This window comes from Myotis daubentonii, chromosome 12 (assembly GCF_963259705.1).
Source record: "Myotis daubentonii chromosome 12, mMyoDau2.1, whole genome shotgun sequence".
Taxonomy (NCBI): Eukaryota; Metazoa; Chordata; class Mammalia; order Chiroptera; family Vespertilionidae; genus Myotis; species Myotis daubentonii.
In genome coordinates, this window is record NC_081851.1 from 69,021,045 (window position 1) to 69,048,467 (window position 27,423).

General features: G+C 43.3%; 2 protein-coding genes and 1 non-coding gene across 5 annotated transcripts in view; all 3 read right to left on the reverse strand.

Moving 5' to 3' along the window:
• DRC1 (dynein regulatory complex subunit 1) overlaps positions 1-10,987 on the reverse strand; it is a 32,239-nt gene extending 21,252 nt beyond the window's left edge. Inside the window, exons 1-6 of one of the 2 annotated variants that reach the window (XM_059660378.1) lie at positions 10,335-10,987; positions 8,188-8,275; positions 4,332-4,444; positions 1,992-2,175; positions 1,346-1,483; positions 323-409 (exon numbers count right to left, since the gene is read on the reverse strand). In XM_059660378.1, the coding sequence (XP_059516361.1) occupies positions 323-409; positions 1,346-1,483; positions 1,992-2,175; positions 4,332-4,444; positions 8,188-8,275; positions 10,335-10,489 (765 nt within the window). In that variant the 5' untranslated portion in view covers positions 10,490-10,987. The remainder of the gene's footprint in view (positions 1-322; positions 410-1,345; positions 1,484-1,991; positions 2,176-4,331; positions 4,445-8,187; positions 8,276-10,334) is intronic. The other variant, XM_059660377.1, reaches the window with a different exon arrangement.
• Positions 10,988-11,938: 951 nt separating this feature from the next.
• The window catches only part of SELENOI (selenoprotein I), a 40,167-nt gene continuing 24,682 nt past the window's right edge, over positions 11,939-27,423 (reverse strand). Inside the window, exons 7-10 of one of the 2 annotated variants that reach the window (XM_059660381.1) lie at positions 26,654-26,702; positions 23,934-24,114; positions 22,701-22,883; positions 11,939-18,809 (exon numbers count right to left, since the gene is read on the reverse strand). In XM_059660381.1, the coding sequence (XP_059516364.1) occupies positions 18,711-18,809; positions 22,701-22,883; positions 23,934-24,114; positions 26,654-26,702 (512 nt within the window). In that variant the 3' untranslated portion in view covers positions 11,939-18,710. Of the gene's footprint in view, positions 18,810-22,700; positions 22,884-23,933; positions 24,115-26,653; positions 26,703-27,423 lie in introns of those variants that run through there. The other variant, XM_059660382.1, reaches the window with a different exon arrangement.
• LOC132214104 (small nucleolar RNA SNORA38) lies at positions 24,957-25,085 on the reverse strand. Its single transcript, XR_009448199.1, has one exon. It is a non-coding gene; the product is annotated as a small nucleolar RNA SNORA38 (small nucleolar RNA).

Here is a 27,423-nt window from a genome sequence, read left to right on the forward strand (position 1 = left end):
CGCCTTACATTTCTGAAATAAAGTGATGGCCCCGCACCCTTGAATATGTGTCGTAAAGCAGTTTCTTGGGCCACAGAAATATCCCTGGCTGAGAGAGATGCCCAGGAAACAAGAGAGAGAGAAAGTGGCAGGACCGTGGAAACCGCAGCGGCCAGGGGTAAGGGCCCCCGGCAGGGCCACACCGATGAACGAAGAGCAGCACTGCCCGTCCGCCATGGCCACCCTCCCCAGGCTACACCGGGCCAGCTATCCCGTCACAGAAGACGTCGCCCAGCCCGCAGGGACCACCCGTGACACCCCGCCCCTCCCCGCCCCCACCGACCTCTTTGGCGTTGTGAGCCTGCAGCGCCCGCTCCCATTTCTTCTTGTTACTGGACAGGAGCTCCTGCCGCTCCACCTCCAACGCTTTCTACGGCCGAGAAGGAAAAGGGCTCTTGCGTCCGCTCGGCGTAGGCAGGTCCCACGGTATCCAAGAGCCCACACCAACCACACACAGATCCAAGGCAGGCACGCCGAGGTTCGCGGGGCCAAAGGACTGCCGAAGGAGCTGCGTGGAAATTCGTGTTATAAAGCGCGTCCTTCACACAAGTTTAGGGAGGAAACGCGCCAACCGCCCCGTGGCTGACCCAGTCTCCGAGGCAGGGAGCTGGAGGGAGGCCAATGCCCCTGTTGGCAGTCGCAGGGCAAACCCTGGCCTCCGATGCACCCATGCCTCGGGTTGGTGCGTGCTGTGGTTGGGGTTCCCGTGAAGCCACGGCAGCCCGGAGCTCACGAGGAGACTGGGCCGCAGAAATGAGCCTATAACAATACAAAGAGAGGGGGGCCCCTCCTCCTGGCTCCCTTTCACTTTGGAAAGATCTACGTCCCCGTTCCAATTTAATGTTTCTCTCGAAGTACTGATTCCTGAGTCCTGTTTGGCATTCATTCCCCTTTCCCATCCCTCATCCCTGACTACCATAAACAAATCAGATCAATCACGGTTATGCAACGCTGTGCTCCCTCCTCCACTGCTCTCACCCTTACCCAGTTTCATATTCTTTCAAAGCCCTTATCACCACCTGTCAAGTTATTTGCTTAGCAATGTGTCTGCTTGCTGTCTAGCTGTCCCCTGCAGGGCACAGGTTTCGTCCAGGACCTTGTTCTGTCCATGGCTGTATCCAGCCCCTGGCACCGTGCCTGGCAACAGCAGATGCTTGATGAATATTTGTTAGATGAGTAAATAAGCCCACGAAAGCCCAGGGCAGAGACAGAAAGCGGAGGACCAAGACCCCCGGGCCCCTCCTTAGGTGGTGAGGACAGAACAGCCCTCCTCCCCGGGCAGAAAGCGGGCCTTGCACCCCGTCACCTCGATGTGGTTGAGCTCCTGGCGGAAGGTCTTCATCACAGTCTTCACTTGCTCCTCCATCCGCTCCAGGAGCACGCAGATGTCTTCCGACTGCTTCTTCAAGTCCTTCACGTACTGGTCATCCTTTATTTTTAACTCCTAGAAAAGACATGTCCAAGGCTGGCCGCAAACGGAGACCCCTCTCCTCAGCATCTGTGACCACTCGGAATCACAGCTGCACAAGGAGAAGGTGACTTCGGGGGTGCTGCAGGCGGGCGGGCGGGCTCGGCGCAGGGCCCAGCTCTGAAGGGGCCGCCCAGGATCAAAGCCCCCATTCCTGCTGAGGCAACGTCCCTGCAACGTCCCCGAAAGCCCAGTTGTGCCCGCTGAGCCACTGGTGCCCAGGCTCCACCGTGGGAACATACCATTGCAGACTAAGTTCCACCCTTAACTACACACACACAGGTTTCTGTTAGGAAGCCCATCGTTCTACAATGACTACCCAGCTTTTCCTTCTGGCTAAGGTGGCTCGCCGGAGCTGTGCAGCGTCCTGAGGCCTGAGGTCAGGCCTCCACATTTTTTCATTCCGGAGAAGCAAACCAATCACCCAGTTATACGGCCCCAGCCGACCCCACCTGGCCGGCACTGGGTGACCCGGGCCTCTTGCCTGCTGTAACTCGCTGATGAGCTTGTTCTTATCTTCTATCAGCCCCGCACAGTGCACCTGCTGGGAGTTGAGCATTTCCCACAGTTCCTGGGGAATTTTCTTGTGTATGCCCTCCTCCCACTTGGCGGTGATGTCATCAAATTTGTCCTGGCTGGTCTTGACTTCGTTCTCCAGTTTTTCAAGCCTGCAAACACAAGCACCGCAGGCCATGCCAGCTCAGCTTCCGATGCTGCCTTCCCACAGTGCAGGCAGGCCCTCCAGACTCTAGAAAACAGGGCTGGGGACCAAGCACTAGCTCCTGATACACCCACCCAAGACCAAACCGGGCTCTGAGAAATCTTTTCGTTTAATGCTTGACTATCAGTGACCGAGACCAAATAAACAAAGTGACACATAACAAAAACAGATCAACAGTAAAGCCAAACACACGCACATATGGATCAGGAGTCAGTTGGTCACCTACGTATGAGGAAGAAGATGGTGGCACACAGTAGTTCAATACTTGGTTCCTGGAGTTCCATGCCTCGTGTTCAAGTCCTGGCTCTGCTACTCACTGACGCTCAACTTTAGACAAGTTACTTGAGCTCGGCAAGCCCCATTTTCCTCATCCATAAGATGGACAGGATGACCGTGTCCACCTTCACATGTGTCGTCAGGATCAATTAAGGTGATGCTCAGCACAGTAGTCACTTAACAAACGCTACTCATATGGTAACTGTCATTATCAACCGTGACCTCAAGTGCCTGACCGTTCCTCTTCCAAACCACCAGCAAATGTCCAGCGGAATGTACAGATAGGGAAACTCCATGTTAGCAACAGAAACTAGGGATGGTCTTTCCAGAAATTCCAAAGAAACTATGGGATGGATTATACTGAGGATGGGCCTGGGCTGAAGGAAGTCCTCAGGGCTGAGATGTGAGGCCCCTTCTGAGAACGGGCTCTAGAGCAGCGGTCGCCAACCTCTCGGACCTCACGGACCACCACTGGGCCGCGGACCACCGGTGGGCAGCCGCTGGTCTAGAGCATATGCCAGAGGTTCAGTCCCTCCTCGAACAGACTGCACGTCTGTGAGACCGTCTCCAAACAAGTGTGCAAACCCCCTGAAGGACAGAAATCACAACTTAGTCATCTTATGATCCCCTTTCTTCTTCCCACCTTCCAAGCGAGGACACTTAGTAAAGCCAAGCACACACACACACATGGACCCAACTGAATTTCTTCCTCAAAAAATGAGAATCAGCCATCGGGTCATCTTTCTAAAACCCACATTTATCTTGTAACGCTGCCACTTAAACGCTTCCATTTCTCCTCAGCGGCTCCAGGACGAAACCTAACCCCTCAGTCTGGCACTTGGGGCCTTTCCCAAGCTGACCGCTGGGGATCAGCCAGTGCCGTTCCTGGTACAGCCCGTGACAGTCAGGGGGAAGTTTCAAGAATAAAATCACGGATTGTATTATTATAATAAAGGTGGTGAAGTTGCCAGTGGGGGAACTACTTATGCTGAACAACTAAATCCGCTGTTGTTAAAATCACACCGTGTGTGAATCCGCCACGATGGGCGAACACGGTGGTTGCTCTTCTCATTGACTACAGGTTGCTAGGCACTGAGACCTGGCAAGATGGGTGTGCACCGCAGCCTTCCTGACAAGGACTGGAGCCGAAGGTCTGCCTGAGTTCCCGAGATCCCTCTGACCCTCCGCGCTTCAAACGTGGAGTCTTTGCTGTTCTTTAAGACCTGCTACAGTGTCCATGACACTGAGATGTTCCTGGGTCTGGTCATTCTCACGGTCAGCCCACCTGACCTTCTTAGCCTCATCACTTTTTGTCCCCCAACCCCCCGCCATTCGTCCTTCACTATCATGCCGTTCCCAAGCATGTCATGTGACCTATGCCTCTGCACAAGCTGTTCCCTCGGCCTCAGTGCCCACTCCTCACTTCCCACTCATCCTGTACAGCCCAACCCAGGTGTCACTTTTCCTGGAGAGCTTCCTCTACCGTCTCTCCAGAGAGAATCAGAGGCCTCCTCATCTGCGTTTCCACGTCTCTTTACACTTAACCTTCACTTTGACACAAATCGCGGCTGGGTGTTCCCATGTCTATGCGGACTAGACATCAAGACCAGAGGCCGTGTTCACTCCTTCTCGTATCCACACAGCTTGGCGCATCACCAGGAACGTATGACTTGAGAAAGGGAGGAGGAAGGGGGAAGCCAGAGGGAGGGGAGAGGATTTTACTAGACTGAGTGTGACAAAGCCGCTTTCCAGCAACTGGGGAGAACTTAGGGACCCACAAAGGAGACATCTCCACGTCCGCCAGGCTCCCGAGCAGGGGCTCCTCACCTCTGCCGCTTCAGCTCCTCTTCCTCCACCCTCCGGTGGATCTCTCTGATGTCCGTAGCCACCTGGATATTTGTCACCAACTCGGTGCCATAGAGCAGCAGTTTAGCCAATTTCTGAAAACAGAGACCTTATAACGTTAGCACACTTTATAAAGAACTTATGTACTTATAAAATGTATAAGACTTTATAAGGAATTCATACGTTTATAACTTTATAACTTTAAAATAATTTATAAAATTAGAAACATTTTGCACAACTGTTGGTAACTCTTCTATCCACCCAAACTGGAATCAAAAGCCACCTTAAGACTCTTCTTTTTGTTTTTCTCCTTTTCTTTTATTTAAATTCTTTTTTAAAATTTTTTTAATTTTACATTTTTTTACCTTAAGACTTTTAATAACACCATCTATGTAGCAGCCCGTTTCCATCATGACATTCGTGCTGTGATGTTACGGCTTACAAACCATAGCACTCTGCACGTCTGGATGTGCTTTAACTCATCCTCAGAGCAGCACACTGGCATGCGCTCTCGGTACATATGCTTTCCCCGGGAGACCTCCAAGTGACTGCACTGCCTGCATCCTTGCTAAGACTCTCAGCTGGGGAGGTGAGGCAGACAATAACAGTTGTCCTCCCAAGTCCATTTCCCCCTCTTCCTTTAGTAATCGAATACCCAAATTTCAGCTGGGCATTTGATCTCCTAAAATAGACACATCTCCCAAACTCCCTTGCAGGCAGAACGGCCTGATCAATAGCGCATAAGCAGAACAGATATGTGCCACATTTGAATTGTGCCTTGAAGGGAAAGAGTGCACCTTCTGCAGGCCCTGCTCCCCCTTCTCCCAGGCTGGAGTGTGGCGCTAAAGTACGATATGCTGAGCACATGAAGGGCAGAAGGAGGTGAGGGCCCGACCTCGAGGAGCCCCCATTTCAGCCCCGGACTATTACGTGCGGCAGAAAAATAAGCCTCCACCTCATTTAAGCTAATGTTATGTGGGGTCTTTTGTTGCAGGGGCCCTAATACAGGAGAGAACTGTAGCTGGCTGCACTACCCTCTCCCTCAATGGGCTCAGGAATTTTGCATTTGGTACCGCCCCTTCTAATCCCTTTTTGTCAATTTCACACTCAGTATCTTCATTCCTGGCATTTTTGTGATGTCATAATTTCACCACAAAGTTCAGGTATCCTTATGTTATGCCTAAGGTTTTCCAAGTCTGTTTTGGAACTTAAAAATTCTCTAACTCTCAAATCATTTTGGAACCTGGAACCTATAAATATCTTTACCTCAAGAAGTCATTGAAATGATCAGAGACTCTATTTCATCTTGCTAGTCTATAGGAATTTTGAAATGCAGTTTAAATAAATATAAAACAGACCTTAAACCCAGATATCTTGGGTACTGCTGACTTTTTTAAATGCCCACAGCGTTATCGCTTGTACCAAAATGGTTTTAAGTGCATAAGGAAGTAATTTTGAGCAATTACTGTAGTTCAGTGCAATTTCCTATTTTCTACTCAGACAATGCAAACATCAGAAATTTCCAAATCAAGTATTCAAGTCACAAAGTAAAACTGAAAATGTTAGTCACCAACAGACCAACAAACACACCCCTAACATTTTTGAGACCCAGGAGAAGAATTTAAATGGAGGTCCACATACCATATATCTAAATATTTAGAAATTATAATTCAGTGTCATAAACAGTTCATAAAAGATGCTCTTTCCTTCTACCTCAACACCTTCATAACAATTTAGAAGTTCCACCCAGAACTTGGTGGCTAGGGGAGAGCCAGTCTCTGGCCCCCCAGCCTACAGTCCACCCCATTCTCGCCCCACCCCGCCTCTGTCCTACACCACTCAAGGCTTCACATGCAGGCATATGGAGTTCCCAGACCATATCCAAGCTCCATCTAGAACCCTTGTCATCCATCAGGCCTAAAGGTTGCACAACAGTGGCCTCGTCTGCCCTGAGCAGGACAGACCCTGGGGAAAGTCTCGTGCAGGCCGTGAAAGCAGGCCCAGAACCCTGTGGGCAGGGAATGTGTGGCTCTGTGGCACAGAGAGTGACCTAAAGGGGGAACTTGGGGCTCTGAATGAACCTGAGGCAAGTCCACTTGCAGGGGTGCACTCAGAGGGAAGCCAGAGCAAGACACGGGAGCCTCCTCATCACCACGTCTCTCTAACAGGCTGGAGGGCCTGTCTGGAGCAACAAGGCCAGAGAAGGAAATAAAAGGTGTGAATATTTTTTACATTTTCATTGACTTTATTGGGGTGACATTAATTCATAAAATGATATAGGTTTCAGGCGTCCCATTGAAAGTTATAAATATTAAACAGGAAGAGATACACACTCATTTTCAGATGATATGATTATATAGGTAAAGCATAACCTTCCCTGACCAGGCCAGCTTAGTGAGCGATTTCCCATATCTCATTTCCTACAGTATCACTGTCTATGCAGTTATTGTCACAATTAATTAAATGTGGCACTTTGCTAGGTCTGGCTTGCTGTTTTGAACTGGCGTTTCTATTTCTCCAGCAATAAAAAACGACTTGTTCCAAGGCCTTTATTAAATATCCCAGGAGCCCTGCCATTACCATGGGAGAGCAGTTGATGGTTTTCTTTTTAGTGTTTACTGAGTATAGGCCATGCGCTACTCCACAGATAGAGAGGCTCTGACTCTCACAGAGCTTACAATTTTTAAAATATATTTGTATTGATTTCAGAGAGAAAGGGAGAGGGAGAGAGAGAGAGACATCCATGATGAGAGAGAATCATTGATCGGCTGCCTCCTGCACACCCCACACTGGGGATCGAGCCTACAACCCAGGCATGTGCCCTGACCGGGAATCGAACTGTGACCTCCTGGTTCATAGGTAGCAGCTCAACCACTGAGCCACCCCCGCTGGGCTAGAGCTTACAATTTCATTGGGGACACTGCATGCACACACATTTGAAAAGTCATACAGGGCAGAAAGCTATCCAAAATGAAATGAATTAAAGGAGGTCAGCCTGGCTTGCAGAGAAACTCCTAGAAGGCTGGGACTTGGATGGTCTGAAAGTCTGGGAAGGTACCCTGGAGACAGGAGAGGAGAAAAGGGAGAGGAGAAGAGGGCAGAAGAGGAGAGGGGAGGAGCCTGGCATTCCAGATGGTCAAAGGCACAGAGCAGAAAGAACAAAGCCACTGGAGGTAAGCAAGTGGATCGCCAAGTGGAAGGCCCAATTAGGTAACAACGGGAGAGAAGATCGCAAAGTGAAGATGGGAACAGACTACACAAGCTCTTGAGTATCAGTTTAAATCATTTGGACTTTATCCTATGTGTAGTGAATGCCATTAAAGGTGTATGAGCAAAGACGAGGCAACATCAACACAAGAAACTTTAATATGAAAGCTCACTCCTGGAGAACTCCCCAATGGGAAAGATTCAAATTCAGTTCTGCCTAGAGACAGAAAATAGGATCTCTATTGAGATTTCATCCCTACTGAGTTTCTTCTAAATACTAAGACCGCTCTAGCCGGTTTGGCTCAGTGGATAGAGCGTCGGCCGGCAGACAAAAGGGTCCCGGGTTCGATTCCGGTGAAGGGTACATACCTCGATTGCAGGCTCCTCCCCGGCCTGGGCTCTGGTCAGGGCACATGCAGGAGGCAACCAATCCATGTCTCTCTCTCACACTGATGTTTCTATCTGTCTTTCCCTCTCTCTTCCACTCTCTCTGAAAATCAGTGGAAAAATATCCTCGGGTGAGGATTAAAAAAATAAATAAATAAAATAACTAACTACAGAAACCGTGACATCACACCCAGCCATCTAGCCTCCCAGAGCTGTCAGGACCCATTCGCTGCCCAGTCCATACCAGTCTGCTTTCTTCTTTCTGTTTATAGCTCTTGCTTTGATCTTCCTCACTCTCCTTCTTCCCATCTAAATATTCTCCAAGCGCTTCCCTGTGATGGAAAAGAATCGAGAAACTGAAGTTATTTCTAGTACTTAAGTTCTATATGCAAAGGTTCCATGGGAATTCACACGACATACAAAAATATTTTCCATATGGTTAATACTTTCGATATTAAAAAACATAATCCTAAAACACTATAAGTATATAAAGGAGAGAGAATAAGGCCAAAGTTTGAAAAAAAGGTTGAAAGAGTATACTTCCTAAATTTTTAAAATTCTATCCTTGAAAGTCAAAGGATAAACTGGTAAAAGATATTTGAAAAAAACTTTCCTCTCTATAAAATAGAAAAGCCTCCTTCAAATCAATATTTAAAAAAAGACAATATACCAAATAGAAGAATTGGCAAAGAATGTGAACAGGCAATTCACACAAGAAATACAAATGGCCAATAGACATTAAAAAATATGTTCCACTTCACATATAAGCAGAGAAATGAAGTTGAAAACCCTGTGAGGTATCATTACTCTCCTATCAGACTAGAAAGGTTTTAAAAGGTTGACAAATAATACCTGCTCATACTCACAGGGCAATGTTAATTCTCCTGATCTCTGTGAAAATATAGTCTGAATAAGCCAGAACCATCCATATCCCACAGAACATCACAGTGATTTGTCACACCAGGGTTGGCAAACTAGGGCCTATGGAACAAATCTGACCCACCTGTTTTTGTATGGCTCACAAGTGAAGAATAATTTTTACATGTTTAAGAGTGTTGGGGTTTTTTTTAAGATGAGGATGAATAGGCAGACCACAGTGAAACCATTCTGTACGGTACTGTAATGGTAAATACTTGTCTTTATATAGTTGTCAAAATCCACAGGACACCAAGAGTGAGTCACAATGTAAAGTGTGGACTTTGGCTGACAATGACATGTCCATGAGGTTCATCAGCTGTAACGAAGGTACCACTCTGGTGGGGGATGTGATCGTGGGAGAGGTGATGCATGTGTGGGGGCAGAAGGTATGTGAGAATACTCTGTACTTTCCAGTTGATTTTCCTGTAAACCTAAAACTGCTCGGAAAGAAACGAAGCTTATTAATCTAGGGGGGGGGGGAATCAAATATAATGGAAATTTTGGGACACAAACATTATATGAGATTCACATTTCAGGGCCCAGTAACTAAAGTTTTGTTGGAACGCAGCCACATGACTTTGGGCCGCTTGTGTCCAATGGGCAGCAGACAAGAAAGGAAGTCATCATCTTAGGGGGGCAGCTGACCCTGACCTGACCAGCAGGACAAGGTATGATGCTGTTACACGGGGAGGGTAACAGCAATTCAGGGAATGCAGGTGCCTCTTCTTCTGCCCTCTCTGACAGTCCACCGTGTCTGTGAGTGGATCGGTGTGGCAACCTGGCCTGAAGGTAATAAGGCTATCAGTCTCAGGTGCTTCAGGAATGAGCGTGGGTCACACAAGCAGTTAAGGCGCTGAGGCCAGCAGAAGTGGTGGCTGAGGTCCACTGGATTGATACTTGGGGAAGCAGGCAGGCTGGGAGGGAAGGGGAGACAGACCTCGGAGGGCAGGTCCTGGATCAGCGGCATTTCAGTGTATTGCCCACAGTGCCGGCTGCACCCGGCTCCCAGTGAAAGCATTGAAAGGATTGCTATTTCTGTTTTTAACTTTACTAGTGTGCTCAATGTTTTAATATCCCATACTTTGCTTGAACTTTCTGGAATGAAAGTTTTCTATCAAGAAACAAGGTCCTCTGCCCTGGCGGGGGTGGTTAAAGCTCAGTTGGTGAAAGCATGTTCAGATATGCCAAGGTTGCCGGTTTGACCCCTGGTCAAGACACAAACAAAAATCCATCAATGAATGCATGAATAGTTGGAACAAGAGATGATGTTCTCCCTTCCTCGCTCTAATATAAATAAATACTTTTTTAAAAAAAATTTAAAGGCCCTCTCACCCTTGGGGCAATCCGGCCCCTCACTGCAGGGGGCTCCTGCCCTGGCGGCACCCCACTCCAACCCCCCCCTTCCCCCCCTCCCCCCCATTGCCCCTGTAACCCCGGAGGCGCTTTGCCACGGCCAGCCCAGCCCCTGCTCACCGTCTCCGGGCTTCCAGGCGCGCCGCGATGCGGAGGCGCCGGGCCTGGATCCGCTCCTGAGGATTATCGGAATTGATCGAAGGTCCGAGAACCTGAGTGGCTAAGTGTTCCTCCTCCTTATCCTCCAGGATCCCCAGGGGGACCGACGGATTCATGGCGGGTGCCTCCCCCAGGCAGCTCGGCGGGGACCAACGCTGGACCGCTGCCGGTTGCTAACAACAAGTCGTTGCCAAGGTAAAGCCGTCTTCTGACCCGCCCTGGAGATTGCGTGCGCAGCTCAGGCCCCGCCCACCGCTATTCAGCCCGGGCGTCCCAGCTTTGGGCTCTTTATTCCTCTTACAAAGGACCAGTCATATTAGCACAGATTGGGAGACTGAAGAGCTGGACCAAGTTGTGGCTCATGCTTACTGACCCTCATGACTCATTCATCATCAAACGGCTATTCCTCAAAATCATATTCATCAAATATTACTGAGCACCTGATGGGCATGGTCCTTTCCTCATAGAAGCTACCTTATGGTAGGTCCAGTCTGAGCTTATTGCCTCACTGGGAAGTTTGAACTGATGTATATTGCGTCCATTTATTCATTTTTGAGCTCCTACATTGTGCATGGGCCCCTCCACTCCTCCTCTAGAATGTGAAACCCCGTCCTATCAATAAAGTTTTACCCAACAAGGATTATTGTCTTCTGTAGCCGTTTTCAGTAGGGCTAAACCCTGGGGCAATCCCACCAGCGCCACCTTACAGAAAGAGAAGAGGGGGAGCAGAGGGAAATGGTGCCAAGGGGAGAGGAACAAGTTACGGGTACAGAACAGACTTAAACTCTCAAGGAAGCACTGTCCCCTGAAAAAGCACTATTTCCTCGCTGGTTTTTGTCTCAATGTCAACCAAATAGCGTACTTATTGGGAATTAAAACGCTTTTTAAAAACTGTTTAACATTTGACAGGGACTCGATCCACTGGCCTGTGGGAAACTCCGGAAGGGGCCTGGAGTGAGAAAAGGCAGGTCCTAGTCCTAGACCCGCCCTGCACCCTCGGATAAGTCACAACTCCTTGAGGATCATTTTCTCACCTGTCATACGGTACTGACTACTCAACTCAGAGGCAATTATGACAAGGCCAACGCAGACAAGCTCTTTTGATGTACAATTGGCTATAATGAACTCAGGGGCCCATATAGGTATCACTTTCCACAGACTCAATAGTTTGAGTCCTTTGGGCATGGCATCTGCATCCCTGGGTAAGTTTTGGGTGATAAAGATTAGGCAGGCTTCCTCTGCTATGCCACAGGCTGGCCATCTACCTCAGTTTATAATCTTTTTGCATAAAAAGAATGATATGCTGATTACATTTTAATATACTAAGTCAAGTCCCACACTTAATTTTATATTCATAAGGTACACCAAGATCCCTTAATTGGGGTTTGGGGGCTCATCAAACATTTATGTAATTTTTTGGTTTACTCCTATCTCCTCTTAATGTTTTGCTATAAAACAATGAGTGATGACTAAGACAAGTGGCCAGACATTCATTTCCTCCCCACCGCTCCCTCCCATTTTGCACCCACCAGGGGAAAAAACAAAGACGACAGTCTGAAAACGGAAAGGATTTAAAAATTATTTACTCTTTACTTTTATTACAATAAATATTTATCAATAATGGAATTTAACAATTTTAAATTAAAACCTACTGCATTACTTTTGGGTTTCACAGCAGCAGAAATAAACATAAATCCAGTTGAAAGGACAAGGCTTCCGGAATCCAGTGGCAAGAAACAGTCAGGTCTTGATTATCTGGGGTAGCGATGGGAAACAGCAATACCGATGATGCAAATATATCGGTGAAACACACGGTTGTACATCAAAGACTTATCTAAGATTTTACAACATTCCTGCTAAGGAATTGAAGCAAGTTGCGAAGCCCCACTTCCGCAAGAGCTAGGTTTCTCCCCATCAAGCCCAGGAGCGCTAAGCCCCAGAGCTGCCTGCCTGCCAGGAATGGGCTCCATCACCTTCAGGCCCTGAAGCCTCAACCTGGTGGAAGCAGCCGTCTTTCTCAAAAGCGGTCTTCCTGGCTCACACGATCCCCGGTGAAAGGGAAATGGGAAGTGACTTATTTCAAGGGCCTTTCCTGGGGCTGAGATGAGCTAGACGTAGGAAAGCCTGTGGCCCCAGATGCGGGAGAGGCTTCACGGAGCGAGGGGCTTCATGCAGATTAAGTCAGCAGGAAGGAAGTGCACGGAGGGCTCACCACCTCGCTGATAATCAAGAGTAGACTGCATGTTCACACGAATAGATCATACATGTATATGCACAGAGAATACATGTGTACATATTAACTATGTATATATACACACACATCGCACATAACCAGACAAAATAAATGCTACATGATTTACTATAAACACAGCAAGTCCTAGATAGACCGATTATGAGTATGTTCAATTAAACTACTTGGAAGGGAAAATAAAATTTTGTGCTCCTCTTCTTCTTCGATAATATATTCAACTTGTAGCAACTATATTCCAGTTGCTTGAGTGGTATTGTCTCTAGGTACCTGAGAAGGGATGGAACCGTCTTTTTGTTTCAGAATCTACAGAAAGCAAACTGCAACAGTAATTGATTCGGCCATGGTTCCTGCCACCCATTCTTAATCACAGGGCATGAAACCGTACTCAGAAAAGCATCCAATTCTGCAATTGGTTACAGATTTGATCTATTATATTAGGTGGGAGGGGAGGGGAGAAAATGGCAGTGGGAAGTTTCTGCCTGTACACCTTGGCGATTATCCACTGACTTCTCCTTTATCAGAGGAAATGCTACCTGTTTTTTTAAAAGTTGAAATTTAGAGTTTAATACTAAATTCTGCTTTCTTGGCACATTTCAGAATGAGTAAGTAACCCATGTAGCTGGGTCTTTGTCTCTTGTATGGCTGCTCTAATGGGGCAAGTTATCTAAACAAAATAACCTACCAAAAAAAAGTTAATATTGTGAGGCAATCTTAAATAGTAGTTATTCAATTCAAAGTCTGATATGGAATGATACCAGTATTTTAAACAGATTTATAATGCAGCATGCAGAGATCTTGTAAAATTAAAACAGGCTCCTGGTTAATAACAGCAAGTACTAACTAAACATGTTCCTGGTCAGGAACTTCTCAGATAATAAAAACTGCTTGTCAAGAATACCAGAATCTAGAATTCATGGAGAATTATGTAGAATTTAATTTTTAAAAAGTTAATTCTAATTTTAATTGCTACCCATATTAACTGCTCAAGAGAAGACAGTAGGTAGCCAAAGAGCCTTAGGCACCCAGAGCATTCAGCCACTCCTGTGCCTACAAACCTGTCTCTAATTTCAATGTCGCATTAGGTACCCTATGGCCATGATCCAACTCACTCACATGCTTTAAAAACAGCACACTCGGATGCAGCCTGGCTTTCCAGAATGATTCTGTGAAGGCCAAGGCAACGTGAATGGTCTGTGGGACCAGACACTCCGGTTGTGCCACATGGACTTCCCTAAGGAGACGAGCCGATTAAAATATTCTAAAAGCAGCCCATGTGCCACTTTCCCATCCTGGGGACCTGGCCTTTCTGACCAAATGCAACCAACCCCCTTGCTCAGGCCGCCTGTGAGACGGACACAAGTGACAAACTGCCTTTGCTATCCTAAGTGTGAGCTATTTAAGGTCTGTCTGTATAAAGAGCAGGTCCCTGCTTAAAAACAAACAAAAATCAGCCAGATGACTATCTTTTCCATATTTGTTTACTAAAAAGCAAAGCACATTACTAGCATGCAGGTTAAAAAGGTGACATTTATTTTGCACTTAGAGACACTGGAAATGAATGAGCCAATAAACCCAATTCCCATGGCTCCATGCAAGGAAAAGGTAAACACATCGCCACTTTCTCTGGAAAAGTTAAACCACCATGATTTACCACAGACCCTAACAGTAGCTGCCTGCCAACATGTCAGTCATTTGAACCACTGTCCAAGATGAAAAGTAAAATATACAAATCACATTTCATAATTAATTAAGGAAAATCAGAATCTACTTAAGCTTCCTAAAATGTAGAGCTTCACACCTTCAAGTTTCACAGTGATTAATTTAACACCATTTTATTGTTAAAACTGTCACTTTAAACGTACATGTCAAAGTGCCTCAAATGCAGCATACTAGTTAAAATTCGTGGAAGGCTCTGGGACTGGCAGCTAACATAATAAGGTTGTTCACCCACAGGGTGTTGAAGAAAGGGCACGCTGCCTCACAAAGTAATCTCATAGGACAAAGAAGATTCTAGTCTGACTTCAAAATTTCCTATAAATAAGAGTGCTCAATCAAGTCCAGAACTGAGGTCAAGGTAAAGGACACTCTGAACACAGGAATCAACACAACCAAAAATTTCTGTTCCTGCTTTTGGCTTATTTGGGAACCCAACGTCAACATTCCAGCCCATCGGGTTTATTTGTTCCCTCTGGCACGTTCCCAGTCCTTGACTAATGGACAAGATTTCTAAAGGCAAATCAAGGAGATCTGAATGTGGCAAGATCTGGGGCAACACAGCAAGTGGGCATCTCTGTCCTAGGCAGTGGCTAGTTGAAATGAAACCCAGGTGAAGACTGGAGAGGAAGAGTTAAAAATAGACTTCTAGTTAGAATGTAAGGGGGAAAGTAGCCTTTGACCAAACACCTCCAGTTGATCTTTTTATTCTCCATCGGTCACAGAATCAAAGTCTGCTTTGGACAGCAAGGTACACTCCCAATCCTTTATGATTGACTACAAAATACACTAATTCTTTGTAAATTAAACAATTAGGAAACTTTCAAATTCACATTTGAATCTAAAATTAGTGGAGGGATGATGAGCTATATTGTGACAATTTTAAAATGTGCACTACACTTATATCATTGGGCGCCATGGGCTTTAGGCATTAAGGTGATCCCTACTTTCCCTTCAAGTAGGTCTGATGCATGTTTTTTTCCTATGCATATTCCCCCAATGCCCAGGTTCCAGACCATGGTCAATGGTCTTTTGGTATCTAATTTGGAATTTGGGCAACTCTAGAGATACATTCCTCTCCTGATAGCGCTATATTAAAATAAATGACATGTTGGTAGTAGTACATAACATTCTAGACCAGGGGTGGGCAAACTTTTTGACTCAAGGGCCACAATGGGTTCTTAAACTGGACCAGAGGGCCGGAACAAAAGCATGGATGGAGTGTTTGTGTGAACTAATATAAATTCAAAGTAAACATCATTACATAAAAGGGTACGGTCTTTTTTTTCAATAGTTTTATTCATTTCAAACGGGCTGGATCCGGCCCGCGGGCCGGAGTTTGCCCACGGCTGTTCTAGACCATCATCAGCATTTCTTTTTAAATTAGAATTAAAAGTAGTTTTAAATTAGAATTAAATTAGAATTAACCATGATATTAAATATCAAGGAAGATCATTTAGTTTTCTACTTGGAAGTTATTCTATTACCCTTAAGACTAAAACCCATAAACTGTATTCATTACATATTATTGGAGGAATGACGATTTAAAATGTAACAAATTTAAACTGTGAAGATCATGTTATTAAACTTCACTAAAGGCAGCATTAACATTCTGTATCCAGGTATTTTCTAATTTTTCTATCTCGTGCCCCCCCTCAAATACAGGGGAATTCTTTTCTGACAAGCAAGAAAGGGCATTTTTCATACCATAACCTGAAAAGAAGCTTCTCTTACAGGTCTAGGTAACTTTGGTCAGTAGAAACACAAAGTACACCTCTGGCCTGGCTAAGGCACTCTATTCTGAAAAGTACAGAAAGCATGTAGGGGTGACCAATCATCCCAATGCTCCCCCAAAAGGCAGCTCAGTGTATGCTGGGAGAAAGGCTGAGGTGTGAACTCACCCCAAATATCATGCATAAGCCTGAAATATCTTTTATACTTTGGAAATGTCGTGATAATTGGCATGACATAAATGCACAGAGCTACTTGTAACTAAGTCCTGCTTCAGGCACCCCATCACTACCTAACACATGGGGACTTTCAAGATGCACTTGAAGATGGCAGACTACACCAAGAACACGAGTCAGCAGTACACTCCAGAAGCACAGTTCACGATGTTCTGAGACAGTTCATCACAGTTTTACTTTCACCTTGCTGACAGTCACCTTTCTTTCATCTAAGGATGTCAAAAAAACTGACGATGGCACCATTCTTTACCACCATAGGGAAATAAGTCATAAAGTATAGGCACAAAACAATTTTCAAATGAACTTGATGCAACAGAAAGAGAGCAGAAACACACTTTGAGGTAATAACCCCCAAGTGACAGGACATGACCTTATGCCAGAAGTAAGAGGTATTTTCTCACTATACTATAAGGTGAAGAAAGCCTGTGGTCCAAATGTATCATTTTATAAATATTTATCAGTTCCTTTCTGATCTAGTACAGATGAACCTCATTCTTGTGTACAAGGTCAACAAAACGGTGAAATGATTAGCTCAGAAACCTTGAAGCAAAGCTCTGTTCCCAGCCCAAGAGAACACTTTCTCCGGTTCAATTTTACAGATGACACAGAACAAGGTCTACTGAAAAGAGCATTCCCCTCACTTAACTAATTCATTCTCTGACCTCTATGATGGCAACTTATCAACAAACATGGAATCACTACCCACATTTTACAGCAACAATTTCTCACCTATTTTCAGTGTTCATTTTTGTTTCAGAGAAAGTCACTGAATATACCTCAACCTTTACAATCATTTTTAAAAATGAGTACAGAACCATGAGATCAACTCCTTGACTCTTCATGTCTAATGACCTAGATGACAATTATTAGAATTTGCAAATTTAGGAACTGAAATATCAATTACATAGTTATTTTTACAAAGCAGCAGACAGACATTCAACCAAGAAATACACTATATAATTAAATTTTAAAATGGTCACATTCCTAGATAAATAATGGTTATGAACTTAATTACATATCAACACAGTGGTGCCTATTTTATCCAAGTGCAATCCATCCAAAAAAAGGGTTTAAGATACACTCTTCATTCAAGCACAAACTTCATTCAGTGAAAAATAAAAGAAAATCAGGGAGTAAATTTCACCACCACCAAAGTAAATGGAGACAAAGTTAAAAAAAAAAAAAGAAGAAGAAAATATCTACATTCATGGAAAGGTGTGATCTATCAAACAACCACATTAAAGTCCAAGAGATTTTGATGCTTGTCCGTAAACCTCAAAAATTGTTCCAGGTATTATTAAAGAGAGTACATACTCAGTAAGGCATATATTAAAAAAATTTCTTCAAGTGGGAAGGTGGGCAAGCTGGAGAAGAGAGGGTTTCTCTCTCCTTCTTTATCCTGAATAAAATAAAAAATACAGCACTCGCTCCTCCAGAGGCAGAGAGGAAGGAAGGAAGGACAAACTGAATTACAAAACTAACTTTGTAGTGAGGTTCACAGCAGTCATTTCATAGTGACGCTCGTGAGAACCCTGACTCCAAAGTCCATTTCTCCAAGAAGGGAAGTTCATCTGTGCTCCTCGCAAGTCACTACCATCAGACTCACACTGGCACATGCATTCACTTAATCAGTTCTCAGGCACCCAATCTCAGCAACTATAGCCGAGGGGGGAAATGCCACACTGAAACAATGAACCATGCCCATGGGTGAGCTACAGTTACAATCCACTCTCTACTGAGTCTCAATAGAATGTTTTTCTTTAAAAGGAAACTAAACCATTTACCACGCTCTGCTCCCTCACAAAGAGAGCCAGAATATTAGAGAATCTAAACATATATCCTAGCTCTCTTAGCACAGGAGGACAAAGGCATTTCCATGGGAAAGAGAAACCAGTATATTGGCAAACCGTCATATTGTTCTGTAATCATTTGGCATCTCTTGCTGAAGGTGACTTGCTCTTCTCTTTTCCTGATGTTGGATGTGGACTACTGATAGCTTCCAGAGCCAACGGCCTCTTACTAAGTACCAAATATGAAAACATATTGTGGTTTTCTGAACATCATCAGTGTTTTAAACCAATTTGGGGGTGTTTTAAATAATAAAAATAAAGCATCTTTCACTCTGTATGAACCAAAAACATCATGGACTCATGAGGTTAAAATCACTAAATCATTTGCTGGTCTAATGTACATTAGGCTTCACCAAAACATCACATGGTTTAATAAAAAATAAAATAAGGTGGGAGTTAGTAGGTTCAAAATTCCACATTTCAGATTATATATATCATTCTTGCTGTACAAGTACCACACACAGAGTTCCCATGTCTGTTAAGCAGATCAGTTTAGTTCAATGGTGATAGATGAAATATTTACAAGCATCGTATTTACAGTACTTCTTTCTGTAGATTACAGGCCAATGTTCTTTTCTTCCATTCCTAGTCAATCTGAGTTGGGTTTCCTCAATGAGAACGGGTAAATCTGAAAATGGCTGCTCAGTTGCTTTACCTATATAAAACCAGAAAAGGAGGCAGTGACCGATATGGACCTAATTTTTTTTTTTTTCGGCCCTGCGCGCGCGGTGCCCGCCCTTCCCGCTGCCCCTGCCCCTAATTATTTTTTTTAAAGCACACAGAATTCACCCTCTGAAGACAACAATTTACTGACACAGCAAAAATCATCAGACATAATGAAGTTTTTTCTGGGTTGGTATAGCTATGAACCTAGAGGGCTAAATAAGAGTACTAGATCTATCCTGGGAGAGTTAGGACTTAAACCCGGGTCTCCATAGTTCTAGTCTTTCCAGAGCCCTCCAGACCATACAGATTCACATCAAATCTACTGAAGAATTATAGGGTTAGTTGATTTAAACCAGCTAGTAGGTCAAATATTTATATAGAGAGAGACTCAATATTCAGCTTTTTATAACATTTCTAGGTAATCATTCCTAATCCTGATGAAAGAGTTTAAAACTAGATCTGTACACATTTTGGGAGGTTTAGGACATATTAGTTAGGGCAGTGGTCGGCAAACTCATTAGTCAACAGAGCCAAATATCAACAGTACAACGATTGAAATTTCTTTTGAGAGCCAAATTTTTTAAATTGAAACTAAATAGGTAGGTACATTGTTAGTAACTTAATTAGGGTACGCCTAAGCTGGCCTTTGCTAAAAACATCCTCAATCTGATTGAGGTACATTCGCTGAGGTCGACCCCTTCCAACTCTCCCATCCACACTCGTCTTGTATACTTGTTTCATCTATCTCCTTTCCGAAAACCGACTTCTGCGCATGGGCCACAAAGTTTCAATCGCACTGTACGTGCACGCATATTTTGTGGAAGAGCCACACTCAAGGGGCCAAATAGCCGTGTGTGGCTTGCGAGCCGCGGTTTGCCGACCACTGAGTTAGGGTATCACTAATAGGTTTGCAAGATCTTGGTTATGTGCCAGTTAGTAAATATCATTTGTTTGCTAGTTCTTACTTCTTTCCTTATTTGTATTACTTATATTTCAATAGTTCGGGTGAATGTTTTGTATGACTTAGAGCAAGTTTCACTTTCTGGTCAGAAGTTGCAGAAGTGGTAAGAGAACACAAAGACCGACAAAAAAAGACACTTCTGTAATTTCTTTCAATTAGCTTGTATCTATTTTCCAGATTTCTAACAAAGGAAATTTAAATAAAAATGTGTTTTGGTTTGGTTTGGTGTATGTATGATTTTCTGAAGATATGCTTCTGAAGGGTTATAATAAATTAAAACAGTTACAAAAGATATTAGCAGCCTGGTCAGCGTGGCTCAGTGGCTGAGCATTGACCTCTAACCTGGAAGTCATGGTTCAATTCCCAGTCAGGACACATGCCTAGGGTTGGTTGCAGGCTCGATACCCAGTGGGGGACGTACAGGAGGCAGCCAATCAATGATTCTCTCTCATCATTGATGTTTCTCTCTCTCTCCCTCTCCCTTCCTCTCTGAAATCAATCAATCAATCAAAAAAAAAAAAAAAAAATATATATATATATATATATAAATAAAAACATTGGCAACTGTGCTCCACATCATGCAGGTGCCTGATGAAATACCAGGATAAAGGCCTACAAGTGCTGCTATATAACATAATGTTAAATTTGCACAAATAAAAACATAGACAATTATGTCTTCATATTATAATTTGTAGAGTTATCATGATTTTTTTCCATAACAATTTCATAGATTTTGTCCCAACAAACGTGGGCTACTTTGGGGAGAAACATAAGGGGAAAAAGCCTAAGTTTAATAACATGCAAAGTATAAAGTTGTTATCAAGCATGACAGGTGCACCCCCTTGATAACTATGAACAACAATATATTATTGTTTTCTCAAATTGATTCACAGCAGGGTTCCTTTCCAAACAAGCATACTAAATAGAAGAGTTTTAAGAGACATAAAAGTGTGAATAGCCTTCTACATAACCCCACTCCTATGAAAGTATCCTCAGAAAATAAAGCAAATGAAAGAAAAAATATTACTCCAGATTGTTCACTCCAACATTATTTATAATAGTGAAAATTTGGAAACAACCTAAATGATTAAAATAACTGAATCATAATTAAGTAAATTGGGTTACTATTAAGCAATTTCCTTGATAGAATATGCTATACTATTTTAAAAATCATAATTATGTACATATTAAAATATGTAAAATAATTAGAAAATAATGCTAAAGTGTGATGAAAAAGAAAACAAACTGCATGGTTCTGATTTTCATTTTATTACATCAGTCTTCGTTCATTTGTCCTGAAACTGAGACAGGCCAGCAAGCCAGGACAAGCAGACTAGGGAAACCGAGGCAGCTGAACAAACTGACAGAGCAATTACAGCAGATACAGAAGGTCCCTCCCTAGAGATAACATCGAGGCCTCAGCCGCGGTATTTCAGCTCCTGGCCCAAAAAGCAGCAAAACCTGTGGGAGAATCCAGGACCAGCTGCAATGACCAATGACCCCCGGCCCTGACAATGACCAATCAGTGGAGACCATGACCCTGAAGGAGCACACCTAGAAAACGGATGAATATTATTCTGCTGAAACCCTCCCCTGAGATTCCCGCCTGCAAGAAAGAGATAAAAGCCTCAAGACAAAGGGCCTAGCTCTCCCTCTGGGGAGCAGCTCCCCCCATTCCCGTTCCTCTCTTCTCCCCTCCCCTCTCCCCCCACAGGCATGTATCTCCTAAACTTGAAGGGACCCCAAGAGAATTATAACCTAGGGAGCAATGGGCAGCGGCAGCTCATCCCAGGATAACCCTCAACCTGTTCCCAAGTCCCCTTTTCTCTGGTTTCCCAGAGAGCTACTAGAGCCCAGCCTCGGCTCTTCTGTTGCTTCTTCTACACTAATAAGCCCTGCCTTGTTTCACTGTCCCCAGCTTTAATAAAGGTTCCCTCACAGTCACCTGGACTCGTGTTGTGACATTTTCCCCGGATGAAGTCAATAACCCACACTACGCGCCGGCCCTTGGCAGACCCGCTCAGGGCCAGGTCCCTGGAACCAGTGACAAGATTGGTCTCTTATTTTTAGAAGAGAATATTATGGTTTGCATAATGTTTCTTAAATCCTTTCTCTTCTATATTTCCCCTTATTTATTATTTCTCCTGATGAGAACTCAGAAACAGCATAGATAAAGTAAAACTTCAAATAATGCAAAAGCCTTACATCAGAAGTTCTAACCTCTTTACCACATGCAGGGGGAGGAGAGAGGGAGACAGTGCTACAAAACCAATTCCAGTTTCTCTCCAAATTATAGTAACGATCAATAAAAATGCCCCTAGAGCAGCCGTGGGCAAACTACGGCCCGCGGGCCGCATCCGGCCCGTTCGGCTGTTCTATCCGGCCTGCGGAGCCGAAAGAGCGGAGGGTTCTCTTGCTCTCCCCTCCGCTCCTTCACCAGCAGCAGTGTTAACATGTATTAGTTCACACAAACACTCCATCCATGCTTTTGTTCCGGCCCTCCGGTCCAGTTTAAGAACCCATTGTGGCCCTCGAGTCAAAAAGTTTGCCCACCCCCGCCCTAGAGCTAAAGTATGCAGAGAAATAATCAACAAATGGGATCATCTCATCCTATATAATTAAAAGCACAAAGGAGTTTATAATTCTATTCAACAAGAAAATGTTTTACATTTCTACCGGCTTAAAAACAAGAACTGACTCCTTATAATTATCTAGCTTTTAAATTATTTGTAGTTATTATAACATACTCATTAGAGAAACAATATTTAAAATGACACACCTGGATATTATAAAACATTTAGAGAATATACCAAAATTCTCCTAGCTATTATAATAAGCAAACTTTCATTTACAATTTTCCCTCACTTTCTTTCTTTTCATCAGAACCAAATGGAACCAGTTTCGTTCTCAATTACTCACCACTCGTACTCCATAATGGATGTGGGCCAGAGTGAAAGCAGCTGTTACTGTATATAGGAGAATGCTCTCAATATAAGAGGCGACTCCTAAGTTTACCACCACGACAACCAAGAAGAGAGGAACCAGCAACCAATTCAAAGTTGGACATCTGGTATTGCTCATTTGACAGACAATCAGCTGACACTTGAAGTCAGTAAAAAAAAAAAAAGGGGGGGGGGAGTTGGAATAAAATTTAATTAGCAAAACACTTCCAAAAACTTGTCACACCAACATTTAAGGAGGATTCAAGTACCTGAGCCAACACATTCACATTACATTAAGTTCAGTAGTCCCAGTGATCAGAGCAGGGGCCAACTGGATCTCTGCCCCCCACCTTCAAACCTGTGGACCCGCAGACCACGTGCATATCAGAAGAGTGTAGAAAGGATGCCACAGAAGGCATTCTTCCACTAGATAATAGTGTGGGTAAAAGTTTCTCCCAATTTTAAGACTCTTTGTGACCTTAAAAATTTTTTTTTTCAAAACAGCCTCCCACACAACTAAATTTCTCATATTACCATATTAAAACCTCAAACCTCTGTGGCTCCCTTTACTTTCAACACCTTACTCAAATACAGCTTTATTCATTCATAAATACTTTTATACATGGAAATGTAAGCTCAGGGGCTAAGAAAATAAAAAACTTATTAAGGACCTGCCCTGAGCAGGAGCACAGGGTTCCCGCTCCCAAAACTATCAGGGTCTTTTCTCAACTCCTAATTTTTAAAAAATATGCTGTTATTTGTTACCTAGTTTATAATCCCATGTCCTTAATTTAAAAATCAGTTGGTTAAAAAAATGTGTGGGGTGTGTGTATGATGTGTTTTCTCTCTCGCAAAAACCCGTTTCAAGCTCCCTAAACTAATCATTAGATCTATAGCCATTTTAATGACACTGTTAATATTTTTTACAGTCTGAAAGGAATTTAAAATTATTCCATGAATTCTTCAACAGGCAACCAAAACAAAAAGCTCAAATATGCTATGGTTCCAAAATACTACTGCCGTCTCTAAATCCTATTGGTTTCAAAGCAAAAAAATAACTTCTGCCTTTGAGGTTATTATTTTCTCAAGTTTTGAATGACAATATCTTTAAATTAATATCTGCTTATTCTAATCTGTATAAGGTTTCTCAAATTATCAACTGTCATATAGTCCTTAGGTATATTAAGATTTTTAAAAGAAAAAATCTTACTGTGATATTGGCAAAGGCTGTTCCAACCATAAAGTAGAATACTCTAGGATGCATCTCTAAAATATCGGAAGGTGACTGGAGAATCCAGGCTGTAGACAAAATGAATAGCAAACATGGAGAAAAGAAGGGGACCAGAGCTTCATAGATCGAATTGTGTTTCAAGCTGTTATTTTTACAGCTTCTGGAAAAAAAAAATCAAGTAATACAAAGAACATTATTACATATAAAACTTATATTATACTTGTATTTTATAGTTTTAATGTACTTTCAGACTTATTCCCTAATTTCATACTCACCACAGTCCTATGGCATAGGTAACAATCAACATTATTAACCCCATTTTAACAGACAGGTTAAGTGAAGATGTGAGAATTTAAATTTACATAACTTGCCCTAGCCGACTTGGCTCAGTGGATAGAGCATCAGCCTGCGTACTGAAGGGTCCCAGGTTCGATTCCGGCCAAGGGCACATGCCTGGGTTGCAGGCTCGATCCCCAGTAGGGGGTGTGCAGGAGGCAGCCGATCAACAATTCTCTCTCATCATTGATGTTTCCATCTCTCTCTCCTCCCTTCCTCTCTGAAATCAATAAAGAAATATATTTTAATAAATAAATAAATAAATAAATAAATTTACATAACTTGCTACCAAGTGGCAAGGCCAGGACTAGAACTTCTGACCTAGTCCCATTTTTACACCTGGAATGTGAAGACGAATAAAACTTGGTCTTTGTTCTATGACAGTGATTTTCAACGGGTGTGCCACAAGACTTTTTAAAACACGCAATACCTAGCTATTTAGGCAGGGGCATTGACCTCTTTTCCCTTAGGTTGTCAAATTAAAAAATGACAACCTGCCCGGCCAGCATGACTCAGCGGTTGAGTGTCGACCTATGAACTAGGAGGTCACCATTCGATTCCCTGTCAGGGCAAATTCCTGGGTTGGGGAGCTTCATCCCCAGTGTAGGCTGTGCAGGAGGAGCCGATCAATGATTCTCTCTCATCATTGATATTTCCTTTTTTCCCCCGTGTGGGATGGTTGATCTTGAGCCTGCAGGGAGCAAGCTGGCTCCAGACTTCTCCAAGCCCACATTTCTTTGCCTCCAGTTCTTATGTGTCCAAAGATGGAACCACAGACACACCTTTGTAGGAGGGTTCATCATTGATATTTCTCTCTCTCTCTCTCTGAAATCAATAAAAAAATATATTTTTTTAAGTGACAACCTGAAACCTATATAATTTTATTAACCAATGTCACCCCAATAAATTCATTTTAAAAGTTAAAAAAAATAGCCAACACAACAATAGCCGTCCGGTGTGAATGAATCAAAATTATACCTCTTTTTTTTTTTTGTCAGATCAGCAAAAAAATATATTTTTTGGTGTGCTGGAGAATTTTAGTAATTAGTTTATGTGTACCATGAGATGAAAAAGGTTGAAAATCACTGTTCTTTGAGATTATATTCTAATAGGAAAAAGAAAATGAACATAAAGCAATACTACAAAAGGACCTCACAGTGAACAGAGAGCTTAAAGTGAGAAATAATTCACCTGGAAGATTCTGAAATGAGACTGCTGATAGCACTCTAGCATCTCTAGACACGTTTGCTCATCTGAACAGAGCCCCAAATTCTAGCCCTGGTTCTGCCGCTGATTGCATGCCCTTGGCCAAGGTGTTGCCCAATCAAGACCGCACCTTTAGAAGATGAGGAAGAAATGACTCAACTAATCGCTGTGGCCTTCGGAGCTTTAAATTTTATGGTGTCTATGAATGACTCTGCAATAAACAGGGAAGATTCATAGAGCTTAGATTGACATGCACAGGATTTTGCAGACAGATTTGAGAGCTGAAGGATGAAGGAGGAAGTACAAGAAAGTTTTTCAAGTAGAGGAAACAAGAGCAAAAATACTGAGGAAGGAAAGAGCAGAATATATTCAGGTCACAAAAAGAAATTCAGTGAGGCTATACAGGGTGGGGAAGTGCATAGGTCAGAAAAACTCCACTTGGGCAACTCCCCTCCCCAAAGCCTACCATCCCCGCAGGCAGGAATTCTATATAATGCTATTTTAGAAGAGCCAGCAGAGGTCTAGAGTTTGGTCCTAAACTATACAAGTTCAGAAGTTTTCGTGTGTGTGTTTTTTATGATCATGCTAAGTAAACTTAGAGATAATCAATTTATAAAACAGAATGTAAACATATCAGCCCGGCCAGTGTGGCTGCTCAGTGGTTGAGCAGCAACCTCTGAACCAGGAGGGTCATGGTTTAATTCCCGGGTTGAGGCACATGCCAGGGTTGCAGGCTCATCCCCAGTGGGGTGTGTGCAGGAGGCAGCTGATCAGTGATTCTCTCTCATCATTGATGTTTCTATCTCTCCCTCTCCCTTCCTCTCTGAAATCAGTAAAAATATATTTAAATGCATCCATATTCAATAGGAATACCTTCCTGTGGATTCACTCACAAAAAAAAAAAAAAAAAAAAAAGGCAAATTAGAAGACTGTTTGGTAAGCCTAAAACTGTAGCAAAAGAACAAGAACAAGTAGTTTTGTGCTATGGTTGAAGTGACTACACAAGCCACCATAAATATACTAAATTATCCTAATTTCCTTCTAGATTCAAAATACAGATTTCACAACCTTTTCAAAATATCTATATTCCAAAAGGAGAGATCTTAAAATTCATCTAAATAACAATTTCTTATCCAATTACAAAATGAAATACTTACTTGTAAAAGTTTAATAGACTCATTGGGAGAGTCACACATAATGCACAACCTAAAAGGAAGAATAGTTAAATCATCAGGATTATTATTCAAGTGACTTTTATAATAAATACATACAAAATATGTAATATTTTTAGACCCAATACTTTTTAGATTCCAGTTTACTTCTGTAATGAAATATAACCCTTTTCTGAACAATATTTACAAGTGGAAGAGTGGCAAGACAATTTGCTGATTCAAAGCAGACTTCAAGGAGCCAGTTGGAGGCTAGTTGAATAAACTATGGTACATCCACAAAATAAAGCAATAGGGAATCTCAATGGAGAAATGGAGTGTAAAAAAAAAAAAATGGAAAATCTAGAGTTGAAAAGTATGATAACTTAAATGATAGGTTCCATGAAAAATTCACCAGATAGCTTAAGAAGCATGGGAGATAGCAGAAGAAGAAAAAAGCAGTAAGTAAAAGACAGATGAATAGAAATTCTATATAATAAAAGCCTAATATGCTAAGTGCCCAGTCGGCCATTCAACCAATCAAAGAGTAATATGCTAATGATATGCTAAGGCCGCTCAACGGCTCGCTATGACATGCACTGACCACCAGGGGGTAGACAGTCGACCAGTCACTATGATGTGCACTGACCACCAGGGGGCAGACACTCCGACAAGTAGGTTAGCTTGCTGCTGGGGCCTGGCTGATCAGGACTGAGCGAGATGGGCCAGACACACCCTGGCATCCTCCCGCAGCCCCTCCCCGGCTCCAATTGTGCACC